Source organism: Giraffa tippelskirchi, chromosome 2, assembly GCF_054371585.1.
Source record: "Giraffa tippelskirchi isolate mGirTip1 chromosome 2, T2T-mGirTip1v1.2.pri, whole genome shotgun sequence".
Taxonomy (NCBI): domain Eukaryota; kingdom Metazoa; phylum Chordata; class Mammalia; order Artiodactyla; family Giraffidae; genus Giraffa; species Giraffa tippelskirchi.
The window spans coordinates 33766273-33785301 of NC_137276.1; the positions used below are offsets into that span (position 1 = coordinate 33766273).

The following is a 19029-nucleotide window of genomic DNA, read 5'->3' on the forward strand; positions in this document are numbered from 1 at the left end:
TTTGTCTCTCACTCACAGGACAGTGTAAGGATTAAAGGAGGTAGGTGTGGTGCCTGGCAGGCGGGAAGGCTCCTTGAAGCGGGATGTTGCTCCAGCTCTGAGGGCAGTGCTGACGAAATAGCCATACCTGGGGAAGGCTTTGCCTGGGCAGGTGTTCCTGGAAGGCATGTTCTGAGAGGAGAGAAGGGTGTGTCCAGTCAAGGAAAGAAATAATTTGCTGGGGGAGAGTCGGTGAAGTGACTGGTGGAAAAGAAGTCAATGTCTCAACACAGGAACAATTCTGGAAAGGTTCTAAGTCAGCCCTTGGGGCCTGGAGACCTCCTCGTGGTTGGCTGTGAGTCATTGCGGCCCAATGCCAGGACCCAGTGTACACAGGAAGCGCATATGGTGCTCGGAAGAGGCTGGGGGTACACACTTCCCACCTCCTAACTAGGAGAGGAGGAGGCGTGCTGGCAATACAGAAAGCCAAGCTTGTTGAAAACTGGTTTTCCTTTCCTGGTGGGCCTCCAGACCCCAGGTGCACCCCTTCCCATCCCCTCCCTCCTGCTCTCCCAGCAAAAAGCTGGGCCCTGGCCTTGCTCCATGTTGAGAGCCGGGGGGTTATGTGAAAACAGCTGCTGCCCACACACTCCCTCACCAACTCCTTCGCCTTCCCCTCCTAGGACTGGGACCTGGACGTCAGCTTGGGAAATGAGGTCCTTCCAAGGAAGCTTTCTGCCTCTCTTGAGGCCCTCTTGGGCTGACAGAGCACAAGATGGGAAGGGCTTGAATGACAGGTATTCTCTGGTGACCCAGTGACCTGAGGCTGTGTCACTTACTTGAACAAATTGCAATCCAGACCTGCTTGTATTATCAGGAAAATTGTCAGCCAATCTTGTCCTTGCTGGGGGCGAGGAGCCGAACCAATAATTCAACTTTGTTATCAGTAATGGGAACCTAGGTAGATATTCTGATCTATGAATGGAGGGAATCTAACCCGAGAGCAAGAAAAGACATTCGGAAGTGTTTTGACCATTTCCTCTTCTATTTGAGTGTCTAGGATGTTCCAGGCACTGTGCAAAGTACTGCAGGAGGCAGAGAGGGGTGAGCATTGTCAGGGCCCCCCCTGCTCTCAGGAAAGTCTCTCCTCCTTCCTGGGCTTAGAAGGCCTCATGGAACTGGCCGTTTTGACAGCTAAGCCAGCCTCACCCTCCCAAGTCTCCTCTGCTTGTGTGTCTGGAAAATTTCCACCCGTCCTTTACTTCTCCACTCCTTCCAGGAAGTCTTTGCTGCCAACTTTCCCCTCCCCCTGCAAGACTAGATTAAGTGCTGGACTTTGTGCTTGCACAGCCCCCTGCACCTGATCTAAGGGGCGCTTATCAACTCTATTGTATTTGTCCCTTTGTCTGCCAGGACACCTGATGCAGGGAAGGTGCTCAACAAGTATTTGTTGAGTGAAAGCAAAGATACAATATGAGTGACCCCAACTAAAGGAGCGTAGATCTCTACTGGAGGATAAGACATGTTCACAAAAATAATTATAAGGTAGACCAGGAAGGAGGGTCACAAACAGTTTCCTTGGGGAGTTCAAAATGAGAATAAGCAAGGGGGGAGGGGTGTGGGGTGAGGTGGACAGATTTCAAGAGAGAAGTGACTTTTGATTTGGAGCTTAAGGAACTGGGAGTTTTATGATGGGTGAACAGCAGGAGGGCAGCATTCGAAGCAAGCAAATAGCCTAGCTAAGCCCCAGGGGTAGGAATGTGAAAGGCCAGGTGAGTTCTGGTTTCGGTGGGGCTTCTGTGTGGGGCTTCTGTGTCCGCAGGTGGGTAGAAGGGGCTGTGAGCAAAGCTTGGAGGGCTGGTTGGTGCACTTATGGATACTGGTCAGCACCTCCTCACAGAGTGTCTGGTCATCCTCCACAGGTCCTGTGACCCTTGCTAACTGGTCATCCGCATTCCCTACTTGATGCTAGTCCCTGTTCTCCTGCTTTCTTTCTCCTCAGTCACCTGTCCAGCCCATCCCACTGCCCCCAACTCTGCAGACGTGTGAGCACTTCCTTGTGAAAGGGTTTGACTTTTCACTCCTTTGTAGACTCCCAAGCTGATGTGACATTGGGTCCGTTGCACATGTTTTTAGCTAGGAGTTCTCTGAACAGCAGAAGGGGGTGAATGAGGGGCAAGGGGCTTTTAGGGGAAGCCAGGATCAGTGGGAAGAGTGCTGCATTCAGAGTTAGGGTTCCTGGGCTCTATCTCCTGCCTTGCCATGAGCCTGCTGTGTGTCTCTGGGTGAGTCACTTCCGTTCTCTGGCTTCACCATCCATAGACAAAAGATCCAGACAAAGCTGACTTCTTGTTAGTTTTGATAGTCTCTGACTAACTAAAAATCCGGTGTGAATTTCAGTTATAAGGAAAGAGAAGAAAAAATACAAAATTTTAAGGAGGGGGTTTATAATAGACCTGTGGACCTTCATAGTGGAAAAATAAGTGTTTCCCTTTGTTTTTTGAGGGACAACTAATTGGACAAAACTATACAAAATGCCCAAGAGTTCAGAATTATCAACCAAGTTCTTGGGTTTTGTTGAGTATAATTTTGGCTAAGAAGATTTAGGACAATTGGTCAAGAAAGTGAAGGGGAAGATGGTCTTGGGATTCTCCAGCATTCATCAGTATTTTCTGAGCCTTCCCCAAGAGAGAAGCACTGTTCGCTGACTAGCCCCAAGACTTGGTTGTTAGGAGCTTCTATAACTGTGTAAGAGTGTAAGAGATCCTCATAGAATATTTGACTTTAAAAGAATCTTTAAAGATCATCTACTCCAGTGACTCGTAACTTTTTCTGGCTCACAAAACTTTTGAGAATCTGAGGTTAGCTGAGTCTAGGTCAGGGGTTTAGGAAAGAGGGTGGCACACACACAATTTTGCATAATTATAACAGTATAATCTGAGGGCATAATTTTTAAAGAAAAGTATTGAGGAAAGCTGTGTCCTCAAAGCATCTGAGAAGCACAAGAACAACACTACAGCCTTAGAGAAAGGAGAGTGGGGAGGGAAACAGGACAGAAAAATGTGCTTTGGTGAACTCAGAGGGAACAGCCCTTACCACATGGAAACTAGGTGAGTTCCCAGAACTAAGATAAGAAAAAAGGTGTAGGCCTGCCTTGAGCATAGAAATCAGAAATAAAAGGGATAGCATGTGATACAACTTACAAGAATGAAAAGGAAATTTAAACGTTGAAACACCCACCTAATAAGGGGAAACATTTTCCTTTGACTCACTGAGAAGGGAAATCTCTAAATATACACAGAGTGTTCAACAATGTACAGGGTGGGGAGAGACGCTGGTTGCACTTCTTAGAAAAATCACCAGCAGGTGTGTATGCGCTCAACAGACCCAGGGAACTAAGACCTGAAGTTTCAGTATCCACCCCGAACAGAGGTGTTAGGAGAGAAATGGAGGGTTTCAGTAGAAACCCAGCTCATGCCAGCTGCAGAGGACGGGGTGAGCTAAGGTGGCCTCTTGATCAGCACATCCATCCAGCTATTCGGATATCTCCCTCCGGCAGAGCACAGTCTGGCAGATCAAGCGTGATGGGAGGCATGGGACCTGGAGTCAGAGAGACCAGGGTCCAAATTCTAGCTCTTCACTTCCCAACTCAGACACACTGGGTCTTAGTTTTATAAGATGAGGTAAATATTGACCACCTTATTGAGATATTATGAGGATTAAATGCGGTTTTCTGGAGATGAATGCACCTAGCACAGAGCAGGTAATTGGGACTCATTAAATATTGTTGTGTGATATCGAGGTAACAGGGAAAAGAAAAGCAGTTTATCCTCCTTACCTCCATTTCACCCAAGAGAAGAAGATGGAGTTGGAGGAGAGAAGAAAGTAGAAGATGGAAGAATCCTTTTACTGGATTGTTGTTGTCATCGTTGTTCAGTTGCTCAGTCATGTCTGACTCTGAGACCCCATGGACTGCAGCACACCAGGCTTCCCTGTCCTTTACTGTCTCCTGGAGTTTGCTCTAACTTATGTCCATTGAGTCAGTGATGCTATCCAACCATCTCATCCTCTGTTGCCCCCTTCTCCTCTTGCCTTTAGTCTTTTCCAACATCAGAGTCTTTTCCAATGAGTCAGCTCTTCACATCAGGTGACCAAAGTATTGGAGCTTCAGCATCAGTCCTTCCAATGAATTTTCAGGGTTGATTGCCTTGAGGATTTGCTGGATTACTCACACAAATCCAGAGTTTAGGAAATTTAGAATTTGCACCCCTGTAAATTAGTGCTTCTTCTTCTTCTCTCACCTCGAGTACAAAGGCATTCTCTTGGAAAGTTTTGGTTTCTTCATACTTGGATACACATTTGGCATCAGTTGTCTCATTGTATAAGGAAAGAAACAGACCCCACCACAGACTATATGAGAAGGTTAAGCGTGTAAGTTTAGTGCTGTCATCAGGTTCAAATTACATCAAAGCTTGTCTGTGGACTGATCTGCAAGGAGATTGAGTCTAGGTGGTAAGCAGTTGCACTGATTGGTTATCATTTGTTTTGTTTGTAAGCTGGGTTCTTTTTCTTAGTACACCCAAGAGAAGGGCTCAGTGGAGCCAGACTATTCTGCAGACCTGCAGAGGTTTCCTAGAGCCAGGAGCCCGAATCATTCGGGTCTCTTGCCTCCTCTGGCAGAGTCTGCCTGTGGTCCTTCAGGAGCTGTGGCTCTTTCTCTGCCATCAGGGCAGCCCCTCACCTCCCACAAAGCCAGAAGGGAACCCTCCGGACACCCTGGAGGCTGCAGTCAGAGCCGCCCTCCACCCCGTCTTCAGTGAGCGGTGAGGAAGTACTGCTCCTTCTAAACCAGGTCAGCCCTGCCCAGTCTTTGTTCTCAGTTCGTGGGATGCACACATACTAATGACTACATGAGAACTTCAGAGCCAAAGAGGATATTTATGTAAATCATGTCCAAGCCTCTTGTTTTACTGAGAACTTGAAATCCAAACAAGGAAAGCATTTTGCTCAAACGACAATGAATTAGTGTGACAGTCTGTCCTGGAACCCTCCCTCCCAGTCCAGAGTCCCCTGGGAGGCCAGGGTTGGTCACCAGAGAGTTAGGGTCTGAGGAAAGGGAACGGTTTGGAGCGGCTCAGCATCTCTGAGACTCGTGACACTCCTAGAAGGGCTCCGGGCCACGTGGAGGTGGGGTTCTCTGTCCTGGTCCACAGCTCCAGGACTTCCTGCTGGCCTCCAGCCTGTGGATGTTTTATTTTGGGCTTCAAGGCTTTGGCAGACACCCAGAGCTGGAAGAGAAGGCTTAGTAACTCATAGGAGCACCAGGTGTTTTTTTGTGGATCCTGAGGGATTAACAGCCCCCAGAGACCAGCGTCAGATTTCTGAGGGACTGCTCGCTGTGAACTGGAGGTGGAAAGGCAGCAGGGCCACAGAGCAGGGACACACACAAGGTTGCTCTCTCGGAAGAATGAGACACAAGCTCCAGGCCAAGAGGGCCAACTTGTGTGTGTCTGCGCAAATATGGAAGAAAAGCAGTTTCTGGATCAGTAGCTATCACCTGCTTACTGTTGATGGGGCTATGCAGGGTGTGCTGGGGTAGAGGGGTTGGTGGTTCTTTTTCTAAACGTGAAAAACTGGAATGTATTTCCAAGAGTCTGAAATGTCCTTAGCATGAGATAATAGTCCTTTTATCCCTAGCCCTGGCTGAGGTTGTGATTACAACTTTGTCTGCTTTTGGGCTTAAAGAAGGGTGTACACTGAGACCCAGGGAGGGTTTAGAGCAGCACTGGCCAGCAGGAATATAACATGAATCATGTATGTAATTTAAAATTTTCTGGTAGTAAAATGGAGTGAGTGAAATTAATTTTAGTAGTATATTTGACTTATTAATCCAACATATCTAAAATAGTATCATTTTAATATATAATCAGGATAATTGTTGAGATAGTTTAAGTTCTTTATACTAAATTTTGAAATAACTTTGTAAAAATATAATTTTGTAAAAAGTGTAAATAATTTCACACCTACAGCACATTTCCTACTGGCCCGTCTCAGTGTTGAATAGATATGTGAGGCTACTGGCTACCAGATAGCATAGTTTCAGAGAAAGAGATATATAAAGCTGTAGATGGTTAGAAAACAGGACCAGGGAGAGAAAAAAACATATACCTAGAGAGGAAAAAAAAAATAAGTCTGAAGGTCAACAGCCTTCAAAATGAAGGGGAAGTCCCTATAGTGGATATCAGTGGTTTCCATCTCCAACAAGGATCCACATGCCATACACACTCATCCCCCTCAAAAAACTGGTTTACATTTCAGCTCTATGAGATGTTTGGTTTAAATCTAAGGAATGCATTTCAAATAGGGAGAAACAGAATCCTAGCTAACAGGATAAATATTTACCTCACCTTCTTCCTTCACTTATTCCACAGACATTAAATAGGGAACCAGTCACCTCTGAGGGAGGAGTTAAGTTTGTACTAGATGTTAAGTGTGTCCAGATGTGAAGGCTGCAGTGATGATTATCCTCTGGTTTGGCTGTGACCTGAGTCCGAGGAACATATTAGCTGGGTCAGGATTCCTTTTCAGTACTATTGGATCCTTGAGTTAATAACTGAATGATATCATTACTGCACACTGCACCTTTTACACAAAGTATTCAAGAAAAGTTACAGAAGAGGGAGAAGCTGGGTATTGCTATCATTTTTACCCCAGCTCTCCCATCACCAGCTAAGAGGGAGGTGGTGTTAGACCCTAGAGGTTCAGTACCCCATGGCTCTGGCACCTTGTGAAAATCTTCAGACTTCCCTGAGCCTTAAACTTTCCTCTTCTGCCCTCCCCAAGTCCAAGGGTGAGTATGATTGTCAGGTTAGGTAATGGACCTCTATGTGCTTTGAAAGCAATTTTTAAAAAAATTAAAAGATGCTTTACAAAAGAAAGGGATAGTAAGCTATCAGGTTCTTCATAATATATCTGATTTACCAAACTTCTTTTAAATTTAAGTACGAAATACTTGCTGTGTGGTTGATCCCAGTCATTCCTTTGGGATTAAAACTGATGCTACAGTGCTTCGGTAAACTGGAGGTCATGTCAGTGGACTCTTTGTACTACACTTGACCTGAGGTTGGTAGGCCACCAGCTGGAGTTTGGAATTTTTTTTTTTTTTTATGAGAAGTTTTATTTTCATGAGGTGTGATCCAGACCAATCAATCTTAGCTCACTGTAGCTAAGGAACCTCAGTGTTAGATAAGTGAGATGCTCCAGAGCCTTGCTCCCCAAAATTGGTCTGTGGACCATGCAGTATGGGCATCCCCACATAGAAATGAACACCCCAGACATGTCAGACCAGAATCGGCATTTTAACAGGATCCCAGGTGACTCTGACGCACGTGAGCGTTTGGGCAGCAGTGCTCTACAGTTTCCCCTGTAGCAGTTGTCAATGCAACCTCAGCTTGAACAGCTGCTGGGACCGACAACCGCTTCCTCTCAAGGCAGCCCCTTCCATTGGACAGCCCTCACTTTTAGAAAGTTTTCCCTTCTGTCAAGTCAAAATCTGCCTGTAGAGATCACCCCAGAGAAGGCAATGGCACCCCACTCCAGTACTCTTGCCTGGAAAATCCCATGGACGGAGGAGCCTGGTAGGCTACAGTCCATGGGGTCGCTAAGAGTCGGACACGACTGAGAGACTTCACTTTAACTTTTCCCTTTCATGCACTGGAGAAAGAAATGGCAACCCACTCCAGTATTCTTGCCTGGAGAATCCTAGGGATGGCGGAGCCTGGTGGGCTGCCGTCTATAGGGTCGCACAGAGTTGGACACGACTGAAGCGACTTAGCAGAGATCACCCACTCAGGGATGCCACATAGAAGCCCACATAGTAGATGCTTGGGAGTGTCATTATTTTGTTACACAGAAGCCTTGATCCAGAGGCTGGATGGGCAGTGAGGTCAGCTCCCAGTCATCCGGCAAAGGCCCGCAGGTTCTGAGACATCTTCTAAGGAGTAAAATCCTTGCAGTTCTCTTTTTAATTGAGTTCTATCTCTTCTTTTAATCCTGCCAGAAACCAGGGAGGCTGGTTTAAGGGACTGAGGTTTGGAGGAGTTTGGAGAACTTGAAGCTGTTTTTCAAAGAACAGGAGTATGGAAGTGATGTCTGGAATGGAAGTTGGCCCCACAGGGCATGCAAGTGGATGGGACATTTACAGCAGAAGGGAATGGGAAGGGATGGTGTGGTGGAGCAGCGTTAGCTCTTGCAGGCTGTGTGACATTACATTGGGGAATGCAGTAAACTCCTCTGAGCATCAGCTTCTTAGTATTTAAAAGAAAACGGGATGATAACCCTGTCTTGCCAGTCTGCAGGGTTTCTGTGGGACTCACTGAATATGATGTCAGTGGAGACAATTAATAATGTGGGAAATGGTTCAAGGATGAAAGAGAAGGTCCAACGAGATAGTAGATGAATCCAGGAGACGGAACTTCCGCTAACTTGCTGGATGAGCTCAGGGAAAGTCCTCGGTGTCTCTGGGCCTTCCTGGGAAACAAATGGTCACACACTAAAGATCTGAGTGCTCCTCTAGAAGGCCCTGGAGTTGCTGTGGCTCATCAGTATTATTGCACATAACCTGGAGGCCTTCTCCAAAGATGGCTCTTCAAATGTTCAATTAGGGAGACTTCTTAAGAGTTGGAATTGAATCCTCTCTGGGGTGAATAATTCCCAACACTCTTCCAGTGAAGGGCTGGCCAGCTTTACTATAGGATTGTTACTTAAAAGACAGGTCTGCTTGGCCTGATTGCACCTTATTTTCATGTCATCATGTGGTACCTGAGCTGGTGAGTGAAGAGTGATGGTTTCATTTCTTCTGCTGTGTCAGGACACACGGTCCTGTTTCTGTAAGCAAGCCCTACTCTATGAGATATCGGAACTCATCTATCTCATACTTAGTTGGAATGTATCATTTGTAGGTTTTTCCTGGGAGAACAGCCTTGTTTGATACACCACATAATACCAGGGAGTTTTTCAAAAGTGCTACTCTCGTTTGGTTTTTATAAGTACAAGAAAATGGCATACCTGATAGTTTTATGAGCCTGCTTTGCCAGAGGAGTCTCCCTGTCAACAAAATAACTGAAATGGGCTTTTGGTACATCAGTCCCTTCATAGATGCTTGCCAGCTAAGAGCGAGGGGACCAGCGTGTGTGCTCACAAAGGGACATGACTGTTCTTAAGGCAGCCCTTCTGTGTCTCTTCCCTGCCAGTCTGGAGTCCCTGTGTTGTTCATTCTCACCTCACTGCAGCCATGCTCCCAACTGCCCATCTCATAGCCTGGATGCTTGCTTCTAACTCTGTACATTGCATTTTCTCCTCTGCACCCACTGTGTTGTCATGGAAACTCGGTGGCCATAGGCCACGAGTATCCGGTGTCATCGAGTGTGATGGTGTGGTATGTGTATTTGCTCACACTTTTATTTTTAATCCTTTTCAATGTGACATCTGCTAAAATGTCTCCCTTATAATTTGCTTGGTGATCACAGCCTTCTCATCATTCATTGAGAGCAGGACCTGATCTCACAGAATCTGAAAAGAGCTATGTGGTAAGATGCCTATTGAATACAACTGTAGCTTTTCTAAAGAGAATTTTGACTGATTTCTAGAACCTAGACTGGAGTAGACTTGTTGACTCTCAGAGCCATTATTTTTAAGAATTTTATGGCTATTGTAGTAGAGAGAGAGATGCTAGGCTACCCTTTCCCCTCTCAAAAAAAGGCAGAGGAATTTAGAGACTACTTCTACTCTGCCTACATGTGGGATTAATATTTTAGTGCATGATTGGGGATACATACCTGCATCTCTATCCTGAAATTATTCCATTTGTAACGGTTACTCACTAATTACAGGCCTTTATGCTGCTGCCTTTTTTAATTTAATATTCATACTAAATCCCAAATTCTTCTGTATCTTACCTGTTTTTTCCATGCTTTCGCCTGGATCCCTCCTGCACTCCACTACTGGAATATCTATTTTTTTTAAACTGGATCTTCAACTCTGTTGTTTCCCTGGACTTATGTGCTTCGTCTGGAATGTTACATCTCTTCCTCTCTTTCTTTTTTTTTTTTTGTCCCCATGTTGACTGTTTTATGGGGGTTTCTGGATATCTCGGGGCCACTTCACAGGAAGCAGTTTGCAATGAGATCATAAACATTGCCGAAAAATCTGTTCATTACTGCAGCACTGTTTCTCATCCCCTTGACTTTCATCACAAGGTATCCCCTTCTGACAATAAATCATCTTTAATCATTTCTCAGCAACCTCAAGCCCAGCAGCGAAGAGTCGCCCCAGACAGGAGTCAAACCTCCCAGGAATTGTAAGTACATGTGGCGAACCTCGGTTCTTGCATTGTCCGTAGTCTGTTGGCCTTAGGAAGTGGGTTGTTGACTGGCTGTGGGAGCTGCCATTTAGGGGAAATGAACCCATCACTCCTAGCTTCTCTGAGGGCTTCTAGGTAAGGCTGTTTCCCAACAACCAATGTGAAAACAGGTGGGGGGTGAATAAAGGCAGTCAGAGCCTCTACGGGGAGGGGAGAGGTGGGAAGGAAGTGTAACTGCCATACAGGGCAAAGGGGAGCTGGGCTAACTGGTTTCATTCCTAGTGTTGTGAGAATACAGAGGAAGCAGTGTTAATCCCAGCTGGAGATGAATGAATAGGGTTGATCCATTCATTAAAAAAGAAAAGTATTGGATTTCCATGCACAAAGGAGTAAACAACATACACAGGGTAAGGGTTTAGAATAAGCATTGAAAGACAAGTTGGATTTGAGAGTTAGAGCAAGGAGGTAAAAGCCTTCCCAGCTGAGGAATCCAAATGTACAAAGACCCAGGGTAGGTGTTGTGTTTGGAGAACACCAAGAGACCCCTGTAGCCACAGGATGCAGTTCAGGGAGGAAATGTAGATAAAGTTCAAGGGGCAGGTTGGGACCAGATTGTAGAAGCCAAATGCAATGGAAATACATTTGGATGTTAGTCTGTATCCACTCAGGAGCCAATGAAGGATTTTAAAATAAGGAATATACCTGGGGTTCCCTGGCTGTCCAGTGGTTAGGACTTGGCGCTTTCCCTGCCAGGCCACTGGGTTCAATCCCTGGTCGGGGAACTAAGATCTCACAGGCTGCTCAGCATGGCCAAAAAAAATGTGTGGAACACATTGACTGGATTTTGTTTTGGGGCGATAACTTGGACAATAGAACGGAGGGTGGATTTCAGAGACAATGGACAAAGACAGTGGTTTGAAGATATGAGTACAGCAAAAAAGTGGTGTGGGGCTGAGCTTGGAAAGAGTGGGCACCCTGTGCATGAAAGTATACAAGATTCCCCAAGGAGACAGGGGTAAAGGGAGAAGAGAACTGAGGATGGATCCTTGGGGTATCAGATTTTAAGCCCACAGAATAGCAGCCAACAAAGGAGACTGAGGAGCAGCAGCAAGAGACACAGGTGAGGGTTTAGGAGTGTTCATTGGTACTGAACAGAGCACGAAGGGTGTCGTCAGGGGTGCCCCTGCTTCAGAGAGGCCGAGGAGGGTAGGGAATGAGAAACGTCCTCTAGGTGGCAGGTTGGAACAATCATTGGTGATCTCTGCAGTGACAGTGTTGGGTGCAGGCAGATGCTATGTTAGAGAGGGGCTGATGAGTCAGTGTGATGCTGAGTGGAAAGAGCTAGAGGATGGGAGGCTAGGGAGTCAGGGAGTAGCGCAGGACAGTGGAGGTGTTTTCAGGATGCAGAGGCTCAAGCACTTAAGGAGGAGTTGACAGAATCAAAGATGTAAGAGAGAAGATGTAAGTCAAAGAACTAGCCCAGGGGAGGGAGCTTAGCCTGGCCAGGAGTGGGGACCCTTCCTTACACATGGAAACAGGGGCAGCAGGGGAGGAAAGTTAAAGTTATGCTCAGAGTCGGGCACCAGAATTGGCAGAGGAAGTGAGGGAAGGACTCGGTAGAACTGTGTCCCTGTTAGCATGAGGCTCGTCCAAAATCAGAGCCCTCTAGGGACCCAAGCAGCAAGGTCACTGTGTGCAGCCAGACTCCGCTGTCTGGGGTGATAGCAGAGAGGCAGGTAACAGGACTAACCTCTCGGAAATGAGGCAGGCAAGGAAGTCACAGCAACAGTGAAGGGGCTGAGGCACCGTCAGGAGTCCAGCTTGGGCTGACTGTCCAGCAGCAGCAAGAGACACGGGTGAGGGTTTAGGAGTGTTCATTGGTACCGAACAGAGCACGAAGGGTGTCGAAGAGACACGAAGAGCACGAAGAGACACGAAGAGCACGAAGAGACAGCAGGCAAATACAGAAACACCGAAATGTATTCACTTACCAAATGGAAGTTCATCAGTGTCACTTCTTCCTCATTAGAGACCTTACTTCTGGCAGACAGATCCATCTACCCGAGTCTCACGATATCTGGATAAATATGGAAAATTAAATTGCCCCCTTGGCTTGCTAGCAGAGGACAACGAGCCTCTTGTTTCTGGAAACTGATCCACTTATTTCTAATCCCTCTCACCCACACCCTGGAATTCACTGACATCCACTGAAAGTGGTAGAGGATTGGCTCATTTGGAAAGTTTTGCCTGCTACTGTTATGTTTCAAAGTATCAAGTGAAAAATATCAAGTAAACAGAATTGTGAACTGGTAGGTGCTTCTTAGTGAAAGTGTGATAGTCGCTCAGTCATGTCTGACTCTTTGCAACCCCATGGACTGTAACCTGCCAGGCTCCTCTTTCCATGGAATTCTCCAGGCAAGAATACGGGAGTGGGTTGCCATTCCCTTCTGCAGGGGATCTTCCTGACCTACAGGGGATCAAACCCGCATCTCTTGCACTTCCTGCATTGCAGGAGCATTCTTTACCATCTGAGCCACCAGGGAAGTCCCAGTAGGTGCTTCTTAAGCATTTGTCAAAAGAATAAATGAAAACAAGGCTTTATTTATTGCCAAAGCAGGTATCCGATTTCACAAGGAGTCCAGCTTTGTCTAGAGCCTGTCAGAACAGCACAGAACACATTGCCATAGGCCAACTAGCAAGTAAATAAAAATCTTAACCCCGAACATTACTGGGATAGATATGCTTTCAGGAGTTTTAGAAAAATGGCATCCACATTTCAAAGCAATTAATAAAATATGTGTTGGCATGTAAAGAAACTCAAGGTAGTATTGCTAAACAGTGTGGTAACTGGGATATACTTTTAAAAATTATACATATACACATGACAATTGCCTCATGCTCTCCAGTGTCTGTGGCCAGGATATGATGTCTGTCTCTGGACCTAAGTAACTTCTGATTATCCTTGAGAATCTACACATATTATCCTGTGTTAAGAACTTGATTAACTTGCAACGGGGGGCATCTAGATAAAAAAGCTTGGCTAAAGTAACCAGATGAAACTAAATGAAAGCACCAGTCATGACTTGCTTCTCAGATTCTCTGTCCCTCTGAACCTTAATTTACTTATCACATGTTGAATGGATCTCCCCCAATGCTAAGTTATTAGAGAAAGAGCCAATAAAATACTTTTATCCCCACTTATGAGTAGGACACACTACCCACAGGTTGATTCAACTGAAACAGGTTTTAAAAACTCATCTAATGCCATCAGCATTTGAGTCACTTACTAATCATTTTTCTGAATTTACAGATTTAGCTACCAAGCATTGTATAGCTATATACCACAGAATGATGATGAATTGGAACTCCGAGATGGAGATATTGTTGATGTCATGGAAAAATGTGACGATGGGTGGTTTGTTGGTAAGTGATATCGTGCTTTTCTTACCCGTTGTGTACTAAAGGAAGAACTCGGAGTGATGAGTCACAAAAAGAGCACTGTTCTCTGCACAGAAAGAGAGCCGTTTCAGTTCCTATACCACCGTCAGGAACGCTGGGCCACCCAGTATAGGTTTGTTCTCAAATCAGTGTGGATGATAATAACTATGAACCTGAAGACCAAATATGCCAACATCTACTGCATAGAAGGGCAGTTGCCAGCTGCATTTATTGAGTTCTAGTTGTATTTTGTGGGGGAGGGGCACTGCCTGGCTTGTGGGATCTTAGTTCCCAGACCAGGGCTTGAACTTGGACCCCAGCAATGAAAGAGCCGAAACCTAACCACTGGACTGCCAGGGAATTCACTGTTTCTATTTCTATTGTGCATCTGTCTGTCTTACATTTGGAAATTTTAATTTTTAAAACTCCTGTGGAACAACACAAGAACATGCACATGTAGATTTCTGCCATGAAGTGCAAGCATATATGTAGAGAGTCTGAAGACCTCATTTACTCCAGGCTTCTAATAATTTTAATCAAAGCAACACCTGATGAATTAAAGGAGTCACCTTTATAGGATAGAGCAGAGAAAGGTCAGAATTTGAGATTCTGTAACAAAACAGATTCTTAATAATACTTTCTTACTGAAGTTCTCTCAACAAACAGCCTGTAAGACAAAAATAGTCCTCTTTTCACAGATTCAAAATCTTTACCATCTCAGTTCTCTGCAGCCTCCCTGACCATTGCCCTAGGCTTTAGCTAACTGTTTTAGATGGCCTTAGCTTTGACACATTCTTTTAGAGATTTTAGTTTGGGCAACAACTCCAACCCACTGGTAGTGGCTGCTTGAAATATGTTCAACAGGATTGTGAAGCCCTATCTAAGCCAACTGGGGAAAGGATGCAATGATCAAATTATGCTGTCTGCTGATGAGAGAGTAATGATGATATAACATCTGTCTGCCACCCCACCCCCCAGCTTTAGAGAAAGTCCAGTTTCTAAGACTGCGCTCCCAATGTAGGGGGCCCAGGTTTGATCCCTGGTTAGGGAACTAGATCCTGCATGCTGCAACTAAGACCTGGAGCAGCCAAATAAATTAATTTTTAAAAGTTGATTCCTTTAAAAAAAAAAAAATTCCAAGGGAAGGAACTCTATTAGGGACCCAGCAATTCTGAATGTGGAACAGTCCAGGAAGGGCTTTGTTCCTGGTAGCTCAGTGTTCTGGAATCCTGGACAAGGTTGGTAGCAAAGACACGGAGTCAATTTGGGGCTTAGGCACAGGCTTAGGAGAGAAATTTCTTTTCACTGTGCAGTCATATCCAGAGGACTTTCAGAAATGCCACAGTTTAGAAATTCTAAATCCCCGTAAACTTGGTGTGTTGGATAGCTGTGTTCATTCTTCCCTTAAAGAGAAGTACTGGAAAGAGCAATGGGCTGGGAGTCTGAAGACCTGGGTTCAAAGTCTGCCTCTCCGAGTTTGGGCTTCCTCATCTGAAAAAATGGGAGTGTTAAATGTCTTGCTTATCACCCAGCTATTCTGCAGCCTAAACAAGATAAGATAGGGCAAAGTGATTTGGAAACCATATGCCCTTCTACAAGCTTTGGGATTGTTATCAAGGACTCTCTCTCTCTGAACTCTTCTGAGTCAGTCTTCTCATTGTGTCTGTGTTTTTTTCTTTTTAATAGGTACTTCAAGAAGGACAAGGCAGTTTGGTACTTTTCCAGGCAACTATGTAAAGCCTTTGTATCTATAAGAAGACTGAAAACCACAGAGATGATTTTTATTGGAGGACGAAGGATAATTCATGAATTGGTCTCTTTATTTAAACGTTGAGTCAGTAGGAAAACTAATGCAGTGGATAAAGTAAGACGCAAAAGAGAGGACAGAGAAGTGTTGTATTTAAAACCTGAGCCTGTTGAAGCTTACTGCGTGTATCGGACAGGGCTGAACCATGCAAAAAAGAAATGAGGCAAGTCGGTATTTACTTAGCTGCTTCTGGGAGCCACGCCAGCCCTGCCCTCCTCTTCCCAGCTTGGGTAACCTGACCTGCAGCACAGTTCCAGAGTAGTTAAGCCAGAACTGCCTCTTGCTGCTTCAGGCTTGACCACCTTTGGCTCAAAAGGGTCGTTTATCCTGCAGGTGCCCTCAGAGCACCAGGCAGATCCCCAGCCATCCTCCAAGGCTCCACGCAGACTCCCCCAGTTGCCCTGGAGCCTCCTGGTCCCCTAACACTGCTACAGATCAGTTGGGGCCACTGAGGCAATCCCTAAACAGTGGTAGAGACCCCAAACAACCCAGGCCAAGTCCCCCACTGGAGGTAGGTGGGGAAGTAGAGGTCAAAGTAGGCGCCCCCTGCTCTCAGCATGCATGAAGCATTACCATTGACGCCCCTGGCGTTCAGACAGAAAAGCACACAAGGCTTGCCCCCGGAGCAGGGAGGTCAGGCAGATAGTTCCATTTGTATTTCCAGGTGATTAAGGCGAGAAGCCTGTAGCTCTTGAGGTCCCCTGCCATATGGCTGCTTCCATATCACTGGCTTTTATAGGTAGTCACTTTCAGGGCAGCATAGTTTCATTTACAGAATGCCATTGCTACCCTTGCTTTTCTGGATTGTTTTAGGCCAGGACAGTAGGGGGTTGATAGGCTTATTCTTAGAACAAGGGATGGTGTTCAGTGACTGAACGTAACACACACTGATGTACACTGGATGCCTGGGGCCACCAATGAGCAAGGTGTGCTCCAGGCCTTAGAAAAGGCTCACCAAGTCTCCCCCTAGGAGCCCAAGGACCACTCAGAATGTAGGAATCCAAGGTTATGAATCCTGACACACCCTGTGAGGCTTCTCTTTAGAAGGTGCAGCTGCAGTGGCCCTAATTTGAGGCTGTAATTCCGCTACTTCCAGGAGGCCTGTCTTTTGTAGGGGGGCCAGAGCCAAAGAGGGAGGTCTCTGTGATGCCTGGGGTGTACAGTCACAACTTTATCCAATTCAGGGATGTTTATCGACCTCTGTTAGACACCTTGGAGAGATAAAAATAGAAATGACCCATTTTCCTGCCTGCTGGGAACTCAGGTGATTGGAGAGACAGACACACAAAAATACTGAATCAAGAGAGACTGTGATATGTGCTAAGAAGGGTGTGAGAGGAAGAGATGAATTTTCCCTGTAGGGATCCTAGAAAGCATTGTCATATTTCTCTCTCTATTAGCTCACTTTTGAACAACTAGGATGCTGGAAGAACCTTTGTCTGAGGGTAGTTTGTGGCTGGAAATATTTAGACCTGCTTCCAGGGTCTTCCACCTCTGATTCTCCCCACAAATCCACATTCGAGGTCATAAACAGGAGAAGCAGTTCCAGGTTGGTAGGGTTGTATACAGGACTCCTGGCTCTCTGCAGGTAGCTCAGAATTGGCCTGAGGTCTCAAAGTCTGGAATCTTTCCAAGTGGGCAAAGTTCATCTTCAGTGCCTCTGCTTCTGTCTCCACTGCTCATCAGCTGCCCACCCCCTCCTTCAGACAGCCACAGTACCCTCCCTCCTTCAAATCCTGCTCTCAGGAAAGCAACTGCCACTGATTCCTTCACACTGAAGTGTAAATGACGGATGAGAAGAATGTGTTACTTCTTTCCAGAAACATTGGTTTTTAACTAGAACAGATCACAGAGCCTTAATTCCAAGGGGAAAGGCTGTGGAACCAATGGTGGAAGGTGGGGCTGGGGAGTGCGGGTAAGGGTGGATGAGCTTCCTGTGTAGAAAGGGACTTCTTGCTATTCCTTAAGTAAGACTCATTGCTTTGGAAGGTCCACCTCACCATCCAAGGGCGGGCGCTCTGTTTCTGTCCTCCCCCTTCGAATATAGGCCCCGTGCATATTCACATATACTTTGCACAGCAGCGTTTCACCTGTTTTGGAATGTAATTCTTATATCAGCTAATGTGTTTCCTAGTCTTTTTTAGATGCAAACCATAACACGACCTTATCTGTTTTTTGAGGGGGTGCTTATTAAGTAGGTAATTTTGAACACCTCTTTAAATACAGCTAGAAAATAAACCAATTTGTAAAGCCACATTTGCATATGACGCCAGCCTCCCCACTTTGTATCTCTCCAGAATCCCAGGTATGCCGCACTGATTTGCCCATCTTTAATAAACTCATCTGTTAAAATCTGCATCAAACTTCAGCTTCCTACATATGACAAAACAAGGAACAAAGGGTTCCAATTGCTCCTTTGTCTTCACACATTTAGTAATACAAAATACCTATTTTTATGCTGAGATATTTATACAGGTTTATTAATCGCAAGTGCAACTAACTGGCGGCATGCCCTGCAACACATTTTAATAGATTAGCCATGCTTCTGGGTAAAGGCAAGCCCCACACTACTTATCTTTTGCAGTCTCTCTGGGATCAGTAAGAGAAAAAAATCACATGCTTAAGAAGTGGGACTGTAAATATGTATATTTAACTTTGTATAGCCCATGTACCTACTTTGTATAGAAAAATAATTTTAAAAATCTGAACTGAAGGGGAGGGGGGTATAATAAGGAAGTCATGAAGTTTTTTGCATATTTAAATGAAGGAATTCAAAAAAACTTACCTGCAGATTTTTAGCACAAAAATACCATTGTAAAGTGTTATAATTTTAAATAATCATTCTTTCTGGGAGAGAAAGTAACTGTTATCTCAGTTATAGTGTTTTTTTCTTATTTCGTTTTTGATTCTTTTTTTTTTGCAGTCCTATTTATCTGCAGTAGTATTAAGTCCTATTGCTAGGTTACTACAAAAAAGATTATATTCTGAAAGAAAAATAACTGACATTATATATAACCAATTAATTTAAAGTATTGTCATTTAAATTACACACCAAGAGCATGTACCATGCAGACACAGATTTTTCTGTTCATCTGTTTTTCTTTATGCAGTGGATCAATTTGACAAATAGATGTTGAATTACTACATTGGCTGTACATATTATTTAATAAACTTCATTCAAAATTGTGTGGCATATGCATATTCTTACCATTCATTGCTTCTTTCCTTCCCTTTCAAGTTTCTCAAATGAAGCTTATATTCACTGCTTCAAAGGTGCACACTCACACCTGGCTTCCCCCCTGGAGAAGGGAAAGGCTACCCACTCCAGTATTCTGGCCTGGAGTATTCCATGAACCGTCTAGTCCGTGGGGTCACAGAGTCAGAAACAACTGAGCAAGTTTCATTTTCACTCCCCCTCTGAAGACACCACTTATTCTGTTCTCAA

At 45.1% G+C, this 19029-nt stretch overlaps 1 protein-coding gene across 44 annotated transcripts in view; it reads left to right on the forward strand.

Annotated features, from left to right (window-relative positions):
* SORBS1 (sorbin and SH3 domain containing 1) overlaps positions 1 to 18777 on the forward strand; it is a 235927-nt gene extending 217150 nt beyond the window's left edge. For 17 of the 44 annotated variants that reach the window (XM_081552228.1, XM_081552202.1, XM_081552181.1 and 14 more), the window contains 3 exons: positions 10278 to 10336; positions 13650 to 13762; positions 15464 to 18777. In XM_081552228.1, coding sequence (XP_081408354.1) covers positions 10278 to 10336; positions 13650 to 13762; positions 15464 to 15531 — 240 coding nt within the window. In that variant the 3' untranslated portion in view covers positions 15532 to 18777. Of the gene's footprint in view, positions 1 to 9506; positions 9567 to 10145; positions 10337 to 13649; positions 13763 to 15463 lie in introns of all 44 variants that reach the window. The other 27 variants (XM_081552150.1, XM_081552025.1, XM_081552102.1 and 24 more) reach the window with 2 other exon arrangements.
* Positions 18778 to 19029: the final 252 nt, after the last annotated feature.